The sequence below is a fragment of the Punctularia strigosozonata genome (genome assembly GCF_000264995.1).
Source record: "Punctularia strigosozonata HHB-11173 SS5 unplaced genomic scaffold PUNSTscaffold_3, whole genome shotgun sequence".
Taxonomy (NCBI): Eukaryota; Fungi; Basidiomycota; class Agaricomycetes; order Corticiales; family Punctulariaceae; genus Punctularia; species Punctularia strigosozonata.
Genome location: NW_006767435.1, coordinates 1,809,330 through 1,825,472, shown reverse-complemented (window position 1 = coordinate 1,825,472; position 16,143 = coordinate 1,809,330). Strand labels below are relative to the sequence as shown.

The 16,143-nt window shown below is 57.5% G+C and overlaps 6 protein-coding genes across 6 annotated transcripts; 3 read left to right on the top strand and 3 right to left on the bottom strand.

Moving 5' to 3' along the window:
- Window positions 1–439: 439 nt before the first annotated feature.
- On the top strand, window positions 440–1,640 carry PUNSTDRAFT_62147 (MAP kinase; the record flags this gene model as incomplete). Its single annotated transcript, XM_007381214.1, has 4 exons — window positions 440–917; window positions 968–1,213; window positions 1,271–1,425; window positions 1,485–1,640. 4 exons carry the CDS (start codon window positions 440–442, stop codon window positions 1,638–1,640), a joined length of 1,035 nt encoding a protein of 344 aa, XP_007381276.1.
- Window positions 1,641–2,551: 911 nt separating this feature from the next.
- Window positions 2,552–4,516, top strand: PUNSTDRAFT_131903 (uncharacterized protein; the record flags this gene model as incomplete). The annotated part of the gene is made up of 5 exons (XM_007381213.1): window positions 2,552–2,629; window positions 2,717–3,798; window positions 3,853–3,898; window positions 3,952–4,286; window positions 4,339–4,516. The coding sequence occupies 5 exons, from the start codon at window positions 2,552–2,554 to the stop codon at window positions 4,514–4,516; spliced, it is 1,719 nt and encodes a 572-aa protein (XP_007381275.1).
- A 162-nt stretch (window positions 4,517–4,678) lies between these two features.
- Window positions 4,679–5,380, bottom strand: PUNSTDRAFT_131902 (uncharacterized protein; the record flags this gene model as incomplete). Its single annotated transcript, XM_007381212.1, has 2 exons — window positions 4,679–5,152; window positions 5,213–5,380. 2 exons carry the CDS (start codon window positions 5,378–5,380, stop codon window positions 4,679–4,681), a joined length of 642 nt encoding a protein of 213 aa, XP_007381274.1.
- Window positions 5,381–5,726: 346 nt separating this feature from the next.
- Window positions 5,727–6,453, bottom strand: PUNSTDRAFT_131901 (uncharacterized protein; the record flags this gene model as incomplete). Its single annotated transcript, XM_007381211.1, has 4 exons — window positions 5,727–5,767; window positions 5,826–5,919; window positions 5,990–6,201; window positions 6,264–6,453. The coding sequence occupies 4 exons, from the start codon at window positions 6,451–6,453 to the stop codon at window positions 5,727–5,729; spliced, it is 537 nt and encodes a 178-aa protein (XP_007381273.1).
- Window positions 6,454–7,391: 938 nt separating this feature from the next.
- PUNSTDRAFT_142009 (uncharacterized protein) lies at window positions 7,392–12,441 on the bottom strand (the record flags this gene model as incomplete). The annotated part of the gene is made up of 10 exons (XM_007381210.1): window positions 7,392–7,683; window positions 7,738–7,838; window positions 7,894–8,071; window positions 8,131–10,612; window positions 10,678–11,007; window positions 11,063–11,269; window positions 11,326–11,418; window positions 11,471–11,617; window positions 11,676–11,765; window positions 11,820–12,441. The coding sequence occupies 10 exons, from the start codon at window positions 12,439–12,441 to the stop codon at window positions 7,392–7,394; spliced, it is 4,542 nt and encodes a 1,513-aa protein (XP_007381272.1).
- A 1,992-nt stretch (window positions 12,442–14,433) lies between these two features.
- Window positions 14,434–15,924, top strand: PUNSTDRAFT_50620 (uncharacterized protein). The gene is made up of 5 exons (XM_007381209.1): window positions 14,434–14,641; window positions 14,702–14,772; window positions 14,827–15,319; window positions 15,374–15,579; window positions 15,634–15,924. The coding sequence occupies exons 1-5, from the start codon at window positions 14,541–14,543 to the stop codon at window positions 15,843–15,845; spliced, it is 1,083 nt and encodes a 360-aa protein (XP_007381271.1). The 5' UTR covers window positions 14,434–14,540; the 3' UTR covers window positions 15,846–15,924.
- Window positions 15,925–16,143: the final 219 nt, after the last annotated feature.

The window sequence follows — 16,143 nt, the reverse complement described above, 5'->3', positions numbered from 1 at the left end:
ACCCGCGCCGGCGCGACCCCGATCCCGCCCTCGCTCCAGGCGAAGATGGCCGCGATGGCCAACCGGGGACAGCGCCCGCCCGTCGATCCGAACGGTGCCGGCAACTCTCGCAGCGCCCCCGCCGGGCCTCAGCTGGGCAAGCCCGGGGCAGGCCTCGCGGGCAGGAGAAAGGGGCCCGGGCTCAAGCTCGAAAACGTCCTGGACGGCGCACCGGGAGGGGGCGCGCTGGGCGCCGGATTGGGCGCGGGTGCCCCGTCGTTGGCTCCCGATGATCCCCCGATAAAGCGACCGGCCGTCTCAGGCTCGCCATTTGCTAATTTCGGGAAGATTGTGTAAGTGACCCTTCGTTCATCTCCGTTCGCTGATCTCGGGTGGCGGACTGCATCGCGTCTATTCTTTCGAACCGCTTCTTCGACCGCGATATGCTGCCGTGTCTGACATGTGTATCTGCCGCAGTGACCCTTCTGGCCGACTAAGTTTCGAGGGCAAGCTGGTTATACATGCGACCGGCGTAGACTTCTCGAGCGGGCAATCTTTCGCGATAAATATGGACCAATTGGAACTCTACGAAGACCTCGGAAAGGGCAACTATGGCACCGTCAAGCGGGTACTGCACAAACCGACCAAGGTTCTCATGGCGATGAAGGAGATTCGGCTAGAACTGGAGCAGTCGAAACTCAACGCGATCCTCATGGAGCTTGATATCCTACATCGAGCGGTCGCTCCGGAGATCGTCGAGTTTTACGGCGCCTTCTTCATCGAGAGCTGCGTGTACTTCTGCATGGAATTCATGGACGCGGGCAGCATGGACAAGCTTCAGGCGGGAGGCGTACCAGAAGAAGTCTTGGCACGGATCCTTGCGAGCATGTGCCGTGGGCTCAAGTTCTTGAAGGACGAGTTACAAATCATGCATCGAGGTAAGTTTGCTTGTGATTGACGTCAAATCACATAACCAACTTCGTCCTAGACGTCAAGCCCACGAACGTACTCGTGAACCGCAAGGGTCAAATCAAGCTTTGCGATTTCGGGGTTTCAGGTCAACTCGAGAAGTCACTAGCCAGGACAAATATCGGGTGTCAATCCTACATGGCCCCTGAACGGATAAAGGGCGAATCGGTCGGCAGTCTCGGCGCATACACGGTATCCTCCGACATTTGGTCCGTTGGCCTGACCGCAATAGAAATGGGCATTGGGCAATATCCATACCCTCCAGGTATACTATACAGCCTCGCCGTAAGGCAATGTCCCTTCGCTCACGCAAACATCCCAGAAACGTACTCGAATGTCTTCGCGCAACTCACCGCAATCGTTCACGGTCCACCCCCGGAACTGCCTGAGGAACGTTTCTCAGCCAACGCCAGGGATTGGGTCGATCGATGTCTGGAGAAGATTCCGGAACGCAGAGCTACCTATGCGGAGCTACTCGTGCGCGCCCCCGCTCGCATTAATCTCCGAGATGAAACGCTAACGATTGCTCATCGCAGGAACATCCATGGATGATCGAAGATCAGTCACGCGATGTCGATATGCCCGCATGGGTCGCATTCGCCATTACTCAGCGAGACGTCAAGAATACCCAAGGCGGTGACCAGTCGCTTCAGCGTCCGCAGGCGGAAGATCCGCCAGTAGACGTGGCATAGCGCACATACACGATTCCGCGATCTACGCACCGCCTGCACGCCATGATATCTACCCCGAAAATATGAGGCCACGACGCGAGCCCGGCGCTAGTCGTTACCCGGGTGTCGTCGCGCCGCGTAGGCGAGGAACGCCGACGCAACCCGCCGTGCCTGCGGTCGGTGGATAATCAGCGATGGCATTGACGACGACGACGACGACGACGGAGGGGGGCCATATGGATCGGCATATACACGCACCGATCTGGCCCCTCTCCTCACGAACGCATCGCCTTGGTTTCCATTCCGAGATCGAGCGCGATCAAGTACCTTTGGCCGATCTGTAGAGCGTTGCGAGTTCGACGCATGTGTTTTGGAATTGGTGGGTTTGGGGGTGGGTTCTGTTTCCGTCGGATGCTATCTGGCGCTTGCTGCCAGACCCGTCGAGGCAGTTGGAGATGGAGGCCGGTCCGGGGAGGAAATAATCATTAATCGCTGCTATGATCACTTCGTTTTCTCTACGCTATCTGCGCCACACGTGGACTCTCTCCTTGATTTCATTTGCGGCTTTGATGTCATGGCATCGGGCACAGGGGTAGTGAACAATATTTGTGCCGTTCCACGATATCTGTAATGTCTCGCTCTTCGTCACCGGTCTTGCAAGTATACACCATCCATGCATTACATCACATATTGTATAGTCTAAGATCGTCAAATAGCTCATCTTGAAATAGAGGATCTTGTCGCTACCGTGAAACCAGTCGAAAGCGTGTGTCCCTAGAACTCCGTCCTTTCGTGAAACTTCAGGGAGAAACATTTAACAGACGCTGGGTTTGCAAGCGCCCGGCAGCACAGCCACAGAACGGTGACTCGTTGGCAAGCAAACTGAGCGAAAGGGTGGCCGTCGTACAGCTCAGCGAAGGCCCTCATTCTTCATGTCGCCGCCGACGCCGAGAGAAGACGTTCCGTCGGAGCCCGCGCCCATCTCGAAAGGAGGGACGTACAACATCCAGGTGCGCAGCGATACGCAATCGTCGGCTGTCCCACGACGCGACTGACTCATCCTCGCCACACAACCCCCCAACCAACCAACCAACCAGACCGTCTCCGTGGGATGCAAGATCTACATACGCAGGCCAGGTCCGGATGGCCAGGAAGAAGAGCGGCTCGCTGAGATCCTCTCGATCCGCGAAAAACCGCAGAACCGCTACTCCCGGCGCAAGCCGCAGGAGCAGGAGGAGGCGCAGCCCGAGAAGCCCGAGGACAAGCTCGAGTACTTCGTCCACTGGGACCAGTTCAACAAGCGTCTCGACGAATGGGTGTCTGGCTCGCGGCTCATCCTGACCAGGGACCTGGAGTGGCCGCGGCCGAAGGCTCCTCCCGTCCCGAAGAAGGCGGCGCCGTCCAAGGTGCCCAAAGTACCGAGCAAGGCAAGCAAGGCGCCCAAAGCACCCGGAAAGACCCCTCGAGCTGCACCTCCTTCGCTCCTCAAGAAAGCCTCACTCAACGCTGCGTGGGCCGCTGCGCCCGCCACCCCCGCCACTCCCGCCACTCCGACGCCTGCGCCACATAGTCCTTCGCCAGCTCCGGGCACCCCTCTCAAACGGAAAGCTCCTCATGACGAAGACGAAGAACCAGAGGGCGATGACGAAGATGCCGAGGGCAGCATCGACGCGGATGGCGAGCCAGACGATGACGCCGACGCCGACGCCGACAGTCAGATGGACGTGGACGCAGAGGGCGAGGCGGAGGACGAGACGTTCGAGCTCAGCCTTACCGGCGCTCCGACGGAAGAGCCGCCTCCTCTGGCCGCGTTCAGCAAGGAGAAGGAAATCGAGAAGCTGCGCACGCAAGGATCCATGACCCAGAGCATCTCCGAGATCGCGCGAGTGAAGAACCTGAACAGGCTCCAGATCGGCAAGCACGAAGTCGAGGCCTGGTACTTCAGCCCGTACCCCCAGGAGTACGCGCATCTGCCGCTGCTGTACATTTGCGAGATGTGCCTGTCGTACTTCCCCTCGGAGTTCATGCTCGGCCGGCATCGCAAGCGATGCAACCTACTGCACCCGCCGGGAAATGAGATCTATCGACATGAGGACATTTCGTTCTTTGAGCTCGACGGCAAGCGGCAGCTGACGTATTGTCGCAATCTGAGCTTGCTCTCCAAATGTTTCCTTGATCAGTAGGCGTGCCCCGTTCTGAAGCTTGGAACGCGGTAGCTGACCTACCTCCTCAGTAAAACATTGTACTACGACGTCACACCCTTCCTGTATTATGTCATGGTGAGAGTCTGCAGCGTGCTTGTCGTCCCGGTGTATTCATAAACGCTCATCAGTGTCAACGCGACTCCACCGGCTGCCATATCATTGGCTACTTCTCCAAAGAAAAGGAATCGGCGGAGAACTACAACGTCGCGTGTATTCTCACCCTGCCTCAGCACCAACGACACAGTTACGGCAAGCTCCTCATCGAGTTCTCGTACGAGCTCAGCAAAAAGGAAGGCAAGCTCGGCAGCCCAGAGAAGCCACTTTCCGATTTGGGCCTGCTTAGCTACCGCTCGTATTGGGCCGAGACCATCGTCGAACTTCTTGTGAACAGCGTGAACGAGGAACTCAGTATCGATGACATCGCGCAGAGGACGTCCATCACGCATGCGGATATCATGAACACGTTTGTATCATTTCCTCCTCGAAATATCCTACATTTAACGATGACTCCACAGATGCACGACCTTGCAGCTGTTCAAGCATTACAAGGGTCAGCATGTCATCTCGCTATCGGATGCGGTGTTGGAGCGACATAAGAAAGCCCGGGAGAAGAAGCGGCGACGCATCAACCCGGACAAGCTGATATGGAGACCGCCGCAGTTCACGAGGGAGCAGCTACGCTTTGGGTTCTAGTTCGTGCGCTCCGTGTGTTATCGTCTGTCCTTGCTTGTGGAGTGTAGAACAGTGTATTCTAGATGTTTAAGTGTGTAATGATAGTGGTACATTAGCAGGATGAATCCGGGTATATTACCCTGCGTGGTGTCAACCCGTTCGGCAACGAGGCAATGTTCGAAGCTATTGCGAGGCACTTTTGGAAGCAATCTGCTGCGCTCGTCTCCGCAATCCCACTGAAACACCCTCGTCCTCCTCGTCCTTCTCTATCAGCGTGAAGGATTCACTGACGGATCCCGACTCCGAGCCACTCGCACCGAGCGAGTTCTGCCACGGCGTGTCGACAAGTCGCTTCCGCTCCACGGTAGGCGACGCGGGTCTCGACGCGGCGGGGGAGAACACGCCAACGCCGGACAGCTTCTCGCCCGAGTTGAAGAAGAGGGTGTTGGGATCAGTGGCGTTGTGTCCGTCGTGGTCGGTGGAGCCAGGGCGTGAGGCCGGCGGTGTACCGGTGTCGAGTGCGGTGGAGTTATTGGATTCGTCGGAGACGAGCAGGGTGGGCACGCTCGTTTCGTGCATCTCGGCTTTGTCACTGGTGGACGCCTTGGTGGTCTCAATGACGCCGAGGGTTCGCGCGATCACATATGAGGTGACGTCCTAAAGAAATGGCAGCATCATGCTGAGCGTATCCAGGGTTATATATGCATCGATACGTACAAGCATGGTCAAAATTGCGAACGGAGCGATGAGAACGAAGGCCAGGATGCGGAAAGCATGTGCAACGGAAGCGACCCAGGATTGAGGATCATAGTAGACAAGGGTATCAAGGTACCATCTCCAAATAATGTATGGTACCGTTAATATCGAGGTCTCGTTGGTAGACATTAGATCGTGCGGGCGTCAAGCAGGCCGAGTAACGTAACTGAAGAGCAGAGAATGTCGACGCGGTGTATGGGTGGAATGTATCAGATGGCTGTGCTGACGAAGGCATATGAAATTCCTCATGATTTGAACCCGAGTCGGTAGGATAGGTAGCTCAACTCAGCAAGCGGTACTTTGAGAGGTGTGGATGCACACTGTTGTCTCGACGCGCCGGTGTCTAAGAAACGACAGGGGCTGCCGAGGGGGATCGCTCATTGACCCTACTGAAGATTCCAGTCGAAAGCAGTTCTCTATTCAAGCCCATATACAACAAGATACGAAAGACACAACATGATCAACTAGCAGCGCATTATGCAACGCCCTTCGACGGCTGACCAGCCGAAGCCACATCTACATCGCAAAAGGTTGAGCACAGTCCACACGCGTGCAAAAGAAAAGACGGGCTGACCGGTCTTGATGTTGGTGGTGAGCTTGGTCTGCTCCTCCGACAGGGAGCTCTCCAAGTCAGAGGTGTCCTCGCCCTTGGCCTTCGCTTGAGCAATCTACGGACACGCGCCGCATTCAGTCCGACATTTCTTGACACAGAATGGTACATGCATATGTCTTCCTCACCTTGATGTTGATACCCTGGACCTCGCCAGTGAGCTTCAACACCTTGTTCTTGATCTTGCCGACCTGGAGCGCGTCGGCGTCGGCACCGCTGGTCGCGGCGATCTGGGGGTCAAACTGATCCGTCTCGGCCGACTCGGCGGCCTCACGCATGGTGTTAATCGCGTCCAAAGTGGCGGAGTCGACGGTGCTGAGGTCGACGCCGTCGAAGGGGTCTGCACGAATCAAAAGTTAGACGAGATGACTGGAAGCCGCAGAGAGCACATGCGGCACATACCAACGAAAACGGCGTTGGCCTCCGCCTGGGCGTTTCCGGCCACACCGTCAGAGATCTGGAAGTCGGCGTAGCTTTGCTCGACGAAAGCGGCACGGCGCGTAAGAGCAACCGAAGCGCGGTTGATTGGACGAGCGCCGGAGAGGATGGCGAGAGCCGAGGTGGCAAGAGCGAACAAGGTAAGGCGAACCATGGCAATCGAATGAAGGCGCAAGAGGGAGAGGAGGACAGAACAGTTGGCAATGAAGGAACTGTGCGACCAGACAGACTAGCTGTTTGCTGCAGGAAGCAGAGCAAAGTTGTGCTTGAAGAAGCTAGCCTGGAAGTGGGATGCAAAGGAAGGAAATGGTGGACTTGCACCGAGGGAAAAGGGTACGACCACAAAGACGAACTGAATGGTCTTGCGAAACGACTGCCTCCTTTATAAACATGCAGACACAGACATGTTGTTGCCGGTCGTCGGTCTGATACTCTAGGCCGATCAGGGATTGCAAGAACCACGAATAACAGCCAACCAGATACGCCATAGCAGCTCTAGCGAGGCTTATTCTGCCGTGATGATTCCAACATCATTTGAGAGAACGTTCTTTGCGGAGGTTATTGTAGAGCTCGTTCGCCTGAATTGCCACAACAACGGCGAGATGGACCACGAAGGGCTAAAGATAGCACTTCGCCTCGTGTTTATGGGAAAAGGTCCGCGCCGGCCCGGTCGTCAGAAGAGATACTGACTGACACTTCACGCAGGTTCAGGCCTCTCAGGAGGGGGCCGTCATGAAACGATCATGCAAGGCTCCATTGAAGTCGTTCGCCACCGGTAGTGCCTATGAATATATTGGTCACATAGGCCCCCTACATCCTTACACTTCTTACACGTACAGCCGTATTGCGACGGGCCCTGTCGTTCGAAGTTCAAGCGGATGTGCACACATACAACTGCTAAGCAGTGAAAGCGGGGATGGAGCGAACGATCACAGTCAAAGCTTCGCAAGTTACACTACACATATCCATGCTACATGCGATGCGAACCAAGTTCATAATGCACAATGAAAACAAGAATGCTCGGAAGATGGCGTTGGTCTCCAACCCAGATGCGTGATATGTAGTGAAGCAGACAAACATAGATAACAAAGGTCACGTCGGAGGCCATGGGGTTGGCCGGGTGTCTGTACCCCACGCTTCCCACGCGCGATGTTGCCAGCCTTGAACGATCAAGGTGGCGTTCCCATAGAAATCAGCGAAGGCGCCCTTCCACCCGGCGCGCTGTACAGAGTCCGTGATGGTAAAGACGGACCAGGTGGATGATGAGGTATCCCAGATAGCGTTGCGCACAAAGTGCGGGTCGACCGCGTGTAAGTGCATGGCCGGTTCGAAGGGGTCATAATATGTGCTGAGAAACATAGCTCGAGCGCGAGCAGCAGACATCCTAGTGAATGATGTGAGCCGATGCCTTTGTACAATAGAAGAACGAGGAGCTTACCGATACATGAGAACAACAAGGATGAACTGCACAAGAACAATGCTCCAGAATAACCAGGTCGGCAAGGATCGCCAGCCCACGTATGACCCCATAGAAGAAGACTGCGATATACGGCATCAATAGGAGCGGCGGCAGGTGAAGCAAATGCAGCATTACCAGTAGCTTCCCACTCAGGCTGCCGTATTTGCCCTTCAACTCTTCTTCAGCATCGCGAGTGACGTCCATGGTTTGTACCAGCTTCTGCGCCAGCTCCCTCCTTGCTGCCCGAGATCTCGACGACATCTCATCGAGCTTGGCAAGTGTAGAATCCCTAAGGCTGAGAGGCTCGAGTGATCTATATAAATCCTAGGTCAGCCAGCGCCGGGTAATCCAAGACATGTCACTACTCCTCACCTGTCAGCGTCGCTGAGCTCTGCTCGCAGATCCGCCACACCAGCACGGAGCCGAGCGAGCGCATCGTTATGTGACAGGGGGCCCTCGTCCTCGCTCTGGCTGACGACGGACTCCTCCTCGATCTCGCGCCCGAAGGCGTCCAACATCCGCACGCCGCTCTTATTCCGCGACGTCCGGGCGATCGACGTTTCAGGCTTAACATCCGCGGGCGGTGACGGCGGTTGCTCGCGACCATACGCGTCCAGCATGCGGACATTGACGGACCGCTTCGGACTCCATTGGTGCTGTTGTTCCTGCGCCGTCGACGGGAGGGGAGCACTCCTCATGCGGGGCGTATCGTCGCCCTCGTCCTTATGTTCTCGCTCCGGACTAGGAGTTAGCGATGCCCTGGCACTCATAATCCGGTCTATGTGCTTGAACTCCAGATGAGACACCTCGCTCGGTCCCTCGGCGGGGTCAATGACGGGTGACGAAGGCTCGGTGGACACTTCCGACTCCGCTGCCTCAGAGACAGACGCGCCACCCAAGACGCTACCCTCAGATCCCGAAGCCTCGACATCGAACCTGACCTTCATAATGCTCTTCCGATTGCCTGTATAGGGCGTGGCAAGCCAACCACCAGGAGGTGCCGGTGTCTGAGGCGGCAACGCATGTGCTCTCGACAGCGTCGAAGCAGGCGTAGCCAGCCCTGTAGCCACACTGTCTCCCGAGCTGTCCCCGGGAGAGGTCTGCGGCCGATTAAACGCAGGCGCCGATGCTTTGGCTGGTTCGTCCTGTCTCGCCGGGAGCGGCGTGGCGGCCCACGCCCCCGGTGGCCGCGGCGTCTTCATGGACGAGAAGTCGCCCGCATTGGCGAAGCCGTTGAACTTGAGCGGCGTACGCGGGGGTAGCTCCATAGTATCGTCCTCGTCCGATGGCGGATCTGGCAGATCGGGCATACCCTTTGGCGGCGACGGCGTCTCGAACTCGAGCCGCGGCGTGCTCGACGATGCCCTAGTTGGTGTGGCTAGCACCGACGAAGACGGCGTGCGGTCGGTGCCCCCTGGTGGCAGAGGTGGGGACGCGGGAGGGGTCTCGGGCTGCGGCGGTGCCGGGCTGGAGAGTGCTTTCTGTAGTCGGTCTTCATCGCGAACCTGCCGCTCGGGCGAAGACGGTGGGGTGGCTAAAGGTTCGACGGCGAGCGTAGCAGTGGGGCGTAGCCTCGGCGTGGCCTGCCTCGGCGAGCTGCCTGCATCGCTGCCCGCAGCAGGCGACGCGGCGAGGTCGACACCATCGAACAACGGCGAGATCTTGGGATTTACAGAGGGCGGCAGCCGTCCCACCGCGTCTGCAAGCTCGGTTGTCGTCCGCTTATGCCCTTTGCGGGGGCTGGTCTCCAGCCCTTTCGAGCCCTTGCCCGGTGATCGCACGGGTATATGACTAGACCTGTGCTGCCCAGTCGGCGTCACGGGTCTCCGGGTGCGCGATGGAGAAGGTGGTGGGCTGAGATCGTCTTCGGACGGGGGCTGCAACGCGACGGGAGGTACGGGGCTTTTGGCTCGCGGGAATTTCCATCCAAATCGTGCGCCGTCCAAGCCTACTCCGGCGTGCGAGTGCGAGTGCGAGTTCGTGATGATTTCCGGATGTTCCTGCTCCTCGCTCATATCCGCCGAAAGATCCTCCAACTGAGGCTGGGGTGTTTTCGATTTGACAGCTGGAATCGGAATAGGCACGGGCTTCTCCGCGGGCGTGCTCGGCTTTGCAGGCGATATCCGTCTCATCGAAGAGCTGAGGTTCTCTACGCCATCCGACGCTTCTGCCTTCCGCGCGGGCGACGGAGAGTTTATGTTCGACGAACTCTGCGCGTTCCGAAGTGGGACCTTGTTCGGCGTCGGTTGCCTCGCCTTCGCACCGACCCTGCTCGGGCTCGGACTGGCGTGCGCCTTCTCCTTCAGACTCTCCGCTCTCACTCGGATAGCATGCGCAGCGGGAGAATTCCTCGTCCCCGCGTACGACGTGCTCGACGTCACGCTCGCCGCCGGAGACTCCGGCCGCGGCGACCCCTGGTACGAGTGCCGTTTCGTCCAGTGCGGATGCGGATTGTTCCAGTTCCGCTCCCGCTCGTGTACGACGACCTCCTCTTCTTCGTCGACCCTGTCTTTCTCCAGGTCCGTGCTAGCCTGCGAGCCCGACAAGGACGAACGCGACGAACGCGAGCTGGTCGACGAGAATGACCCATGTTTGCGCAGGCTGTTATGCGTTGGGTGTGCGGGCGATGGGGGATGTCCGTGCGCATGAGATGGCGACGCCCTGTGCTGCGAGGGCGAATAGCCGGGAGAGAGCGAGGACGGGCGCGCAGGCGTGCTGAGCGTGCGCGTACGCTCGGCTGGCGGAGGGGTGAGCAGACTGCTGCGCTGGCGCTGGAGAGAGTGGGCAGGAGCATTCCAAAGCCGTTCGCGCTCACGGTTGCGCTCTTTCTGCTCCTCGGTTTCCATCTCTCGGACTGTCATTGAGCGGACGAGTTAAGTCTCAAACGATCGTGGGAAATGTAGTAAAGAGGTGACCTACATGACGCGTTGGACATGAGTGATCCCGTCCGAGACCTCGCAGGAGAGCCCTTGCTCCCCTCCCCGTCCGTGCTCACGCTCGTTATGCTCGTAGCGCTGTCTTTCCGTGTCCGCGGAAAACTGGTGTTATGCAGCGCCAACTGCGCAACGGTGAGTCGATGAGAGCCACTGCTCTGCCGACGCTGTTCGCCGGCGGGACTTGGAGAACTGTGATGGGCGGCATGCGAGGGAGTCGAAGGGCGTGCAGGCGTGCGCAAGGGGGAAGATTTGTTCCAGGCGCGCTCGCGCTCTTGATCACGCGCTTTTTGAAGCTCGCGTTCGCGTTCTTTGACTACAGTGATCGTTTTCATGAGGGCGGGTTTGCAAGATGAGGTAGAAAGACCAACGTTCTGCGTTCGATTGAGTGGATGCAGCATAGAATGAGGGGTCGGTCACGTCAGCGCTATGTCTCCTGGACAAGTCTTGCTTCGAAGTGGATTTCGTTGAGTGGTTGGTATCGTTGGGGTGCGAATGGTGCCTGAAGGGAGTTGTCAAACTCGCACGTTTAGGGGAGAGTGTGTTGCCGTTGGGGTTGCGCAGAGTGGAGAAAGAGGCTGTCGTGTCATGTATCAGTATCTGAGCTGGCGATAGTCATAGACTGATGACTAACGCGTCGCTCTTAGGGCTCGGGAGTGGGTATTGCTCTCGAAGCTATCCAAGACATTCATCGCGTCGTGCATATCAGAATCTTGATCCAACAAATCTACAATTGTATGAGTGTCTGATCCCCCTGCAATGTCGACAAGCTCTCTTACTGGATTGCGCATGTATCTGGGAAGGTAGTTGTATGGATTGTTGCTGTCTCAGAGGTGTGCTGGTAGCAGCGGGAGGGGAACCAGCGGAAGAATTGAGATGTTCTAGCACCGCTGCGCTGTCAGCACTCAAATCATCGTGGCTGGCTTCTAACGAATCAACATTAGACGATGGAGCGACGGGTAATAGCAGCAAAAGGCAGATCACCTTCGTTGTCGATGGAGTTCTGTCGTCGTTGGAGGAGGGATAATGTCGAGGGCCGTTCGCGCGAAATAGGTGGGAACGCAAATGAAGACCCTATGTGCCATAGATATCAGAGACCAGCTACGAGAGCGGGTACAATCGTCGTACGGTCCAGTTTTTCGATCTCGTCATCGCTAAGGCTTTTGCGTTTCGTTTTGCCCCTGAACGAGGCCCTTTCTGGTGTCGCGCTCTCCACCTCGCTCAAATCGATGCTGTTCCGCCGTGGTCGACCCTTCCCCTTCTGCGGGGTGTTGCTCGACTCCCGAAGCGCGTTCGAAAACAGATCCTTCAGACTGTCCTGCGCGAAGCTCGGGTGCGAGTGCACCGCGACGCGGCTCGCGTCGGGAGGATCGAAGTCGGAGTCGGGTTCCGACGGGGTGGTGGGCATGCGCGCGTAGGGCGGCCGCTGCTGCACGAGCGGCGTCTCGCTCGGGAGACGATGGAGGAGGGCGCGCAGCCGTGCCGCGGGGTTGTCGCTCGCAGTCGTGGTCGCGGTCGCCTGAGAAGACACAGATCGGTCGTGCGGCGGGAAGGCATCGCGGGTGGGTATCTTCGGGGTGCTCTCCGCGTCGTCGTCGTCGCCGTCGCCATGCCGTGGGACGGCGAGGGAGTGGGTGGTGAGTCGCGAGGGGCCGGCGACGGGGGTGTCGTCGCCGCCGCCCGTTGGGAGAGACGGGGTGCGATGTACGCGGAGGCGGGGCAGAGGGGTGAGGGTGTCCAGGCCGTTCATGGCCACGACCGAACCTCTGCCCGCGCTGGACGTCAGAGCGAGCAGGATAAACGTGACGATGTCACTCTTCGCGTTCGTGACTCGTCACGGCGCATTGTTTGTCGCGCGTCCCCCGCGTCGCGTCCTCCGCATCGCTGATGTCGACGTCGCGTTGTTCTGCATGTTCCCCAGACTTTCACTACCACTCGCTCCATAACTTCTAGCTGTTGCTTTGACAACTCAACAAGCCCCGACTCTCAGCCTCCTTGCAAGGGCTGGATCTGACATACTCTGCATTATGGAAGGGGAGGCTCAGTTCCGGACGTACGTATCTACATTGTCTCGATGTTCAAGACATGACACTTGATGTCTGACTTCGTTGCTGGATCAATGTTTCTGATTCAATCAGTAGTATTCTATGCTGTTATCCATGCGCTTGTCTCATGTCTCGTTCACAGAAGAAGGGATGACAAAAGCTTCTGTCAGCGTTCTCGCCTGAATGCTCTGAACGGTATTAAAAGCAACTCGAACACGACGTTGAACGCATCCAATCCTACTTGCATACAATTTCTCCATCCTCTGCCCATTCCCTACATGCAGTGGCGAACCGCTCCAAGTCCGCTTGTGTGCAATGTTCATCTCTAGATCTAAACGGCGATGTCTGCAACATCGTACTGATGATTCTGTCCGCCCATCTGCTTCCCCGCCCACCTATCTTCCGGCGTGCTGAAGCACCACATCCCCATCGAGAGCTGACACCGACCTGGTTGAAGCCAGCCTCCCTACATAGCCCAGACGTGCATATACCTCCCCAAGGTGGGATTCTCGCCGCATGCATCGCCAGTCGTGAACGCGACATTCTTCAACCTGCACAGCAAACGCGCGGGTGCACTCTAGAGGATCCGGCGAGCAGTTGACGCCGATGAGGTGTCACTCCGGAACATGGTGCGATGACGGCGCTGGGGCTATGTTGGATGTCAAATATACGGAGGTCGGGATTGAGATTAGGTCTGGGGTAAACCACGGATTTAGCGACGGTCCACCAGCTGAGATAGGAGCAGGGCCGCTTTGTAGTCCTTGATGTAAATTTGTTCGGATCGGCGAGCAGTGGGATGGGAGTACGTTAAACTATGATTGGACGAGAGAGCACTGGCGGGGGCTCAGGCGTCGAATGATGATACTTATACTCATCGCAGAAATCTGGCCGCCGAGCCGACTAGCCATCAGGAACCCTAGCTGAAGCCATTTGGCATTGCATGTAGACCCTAGGGCTGTTCCTTTGCAGGAACCGTGCCCGGTAACATACCTACCTACCTACCTACTCTCATGATCAGGAGCGATTCGGTTTGCTCCTGGGCGCGGTTCCCACGAGTCTGCCTCGGGCCAGGCGGCGGGGTGGCTGTGCCAGAGCTACTGGGCGCAGAGCCGACTCCAACCTCTGCAAGCTCCGGGACTCGGAACGTTGGCAGCACGTTGGACTTGCTTGAAACGTCGACAATTTTGCAATTTCTGCCATTGGAGAGGGAATGATTATTTACCTCGATATCTCAAACGCGCGGACCTTATCCCGTGAATCTCGGATATCAAGCACTCCCGGAGTTGTTCTATGACGCGAATACCAAGCTTGTATACGATCCCTTGCGAGTCAGTGGCTAGCTGGCTGGTATGCTGCCAGGCTCGTGTACTGCGCTTTTCATTGACGATATCGCTATCAAGCCAATTTCGGTCTTTGCCCGAGGTTTCTGCCGTCGTTTTCCATGGTACGGATGCCTTAGCGACCGCTTCTGACCGGTGTCTGTATACCACTACACCTTCCAAACTGGGCCAGCCAAGACACTCTACCTGCTTCTTTCTTGCCAAGACCATGAACACCTCAACAGCCGGGCACGGAGGTATAAAAGGTACAGCCAGTCCGCACGGAGGAGTCCTCTCATCATCCGTCTTTTGCTACCAGTTCTTTCCGGCTTCGGTGGTCTTGAAGGCCTTTTTCACTCTTTCTTCCCCCCTCCCTTCTTCAGTCCGCGGCGCTCGCAAACAGGAACTCAACCCCTTTACCGCTTGCCCAGTGTCCTTTGCAGCACAGCTAGCCTGTTTCTTCCAGCATATAGCCGTCAGCCACCATGGTTCGCCTCGCCAGCATTGCCTTCCTTGCCTCTGGCATTTCCTTCGTCGCGGCTGCGCCGATCATGCACCTGAGACCTCGCGCATTCCAGCTCCTCGAGTGAGGGAACGTCATACCGTGAACGACAACGCAGATGACTGAAGTATACGCCCTTCACAGTTACGCGGATTTTCAAATATCTGATGGCGTGGCGGGCAATGCACAAGCGGAAGCCGCTGCGGTCTTCCTCGGTACGACACCTGCTCACGTCTCTCGAGATGACCCGCTCACGACGATTGACCTAGACCCCTTTGCCAACGTCGACCTTGCCACCGTGGATGCCGACACGCTCGACGCCGTCCAGACCATGCGCGAAGCCGCTGAGTCTGCGGAGACCGACCAGTTCAACCCCGCGATCGATGCCGCCACCGGCGCAGACGCGGATGCGCTCCAGGTCGGAAAGATCAAGAACAAGGTCCTGAAGCTCACCGGCGAAGTCCAGGCGATCAACATCAAGATCGCGCAGGCGAAGGCGAAGGGCTCCGACACATCCGACCTCGAGAGCAGCCTCGCGGAGGAGCAGAAGAAGCTTGACACGAACATCGCCACCGACAAGGCCTCTGCGGGGGCGGCGTCCAAGGGCGTCACCGGCGGGCTGTCTACTGCCGCTGCGACTTCGGCCGCTGTATCCTCCAACGTTGCGGCGTCGACTTCGGCCGCTGCCTCGTCCACTTCCGCTGCCCCGGCAAGCTCTGCTACCGCTGCGTCCGCCGCCGCCGGATCCTTCCAGCTTCTCGAGTTTCGTTGCTTTACTTCCTTGTCCCTTACGTTGTGTGCTCACGATCACTTCAGCTATGCAGACTTCCAAATCTCCGATGGCACGGCCGGCAACGCGCAGGCTCAGGCGAACGCCGTCTTCGTTGACCCATTCAAGAACGTTGACCTCGCTACCGTCGACGACTCTGTAGCGGACGATATTGAGACCATGCGCCAAGCCGCTGAAGCTGCCGAGACGGACCAGTTCAACCCCGCCATCGATGCTGCGAGCGGTGACGAAGGTGCTTCCCAATTCGCTCATCCGGTGGGCAAATACTGACAAGGAATTCTGATAGCCACGGCTCTCCAGAACGGCAAGATCAAGAACAAAGTCCTGAAGCTCACCGCCGAGGTTCAGGGCCTGAACATCAAGCTCGCTAAGGCCCAGGCCGCTGGGGACGATACGTCCGACATCGAGTCTAAGATCACCGAGGAGCAGACGAAGCTCACCACAAACATCAAAACGGATGTTGCTGCGGCTGGTCAGGCATCCAAGGGTGTCGCATGAACTGGTCGTTCTGCTTGTCTGCCGTCCAGGCTTTGACTGCATCACTGTACATTAGCTCATGCTGCAAACCTGTTTTGAACGGGATACACGGGTGTGCACAAATTGAGATATATCTGGTGTCTATGTCCCGCCGTCACAAGCACTACATCTATTGAACTTCATGCGTTTTCAAATCATCGGACGGTGTCTCGGTAGGTTCCTGAGCAGCAGGTGAGAGCACTGCAATATTATAAGGAGGGATCATCGTACCGCAGTCGCCTGTATCTCAGCGATAAGCTTCGAGCTCAAGCAATGGAGG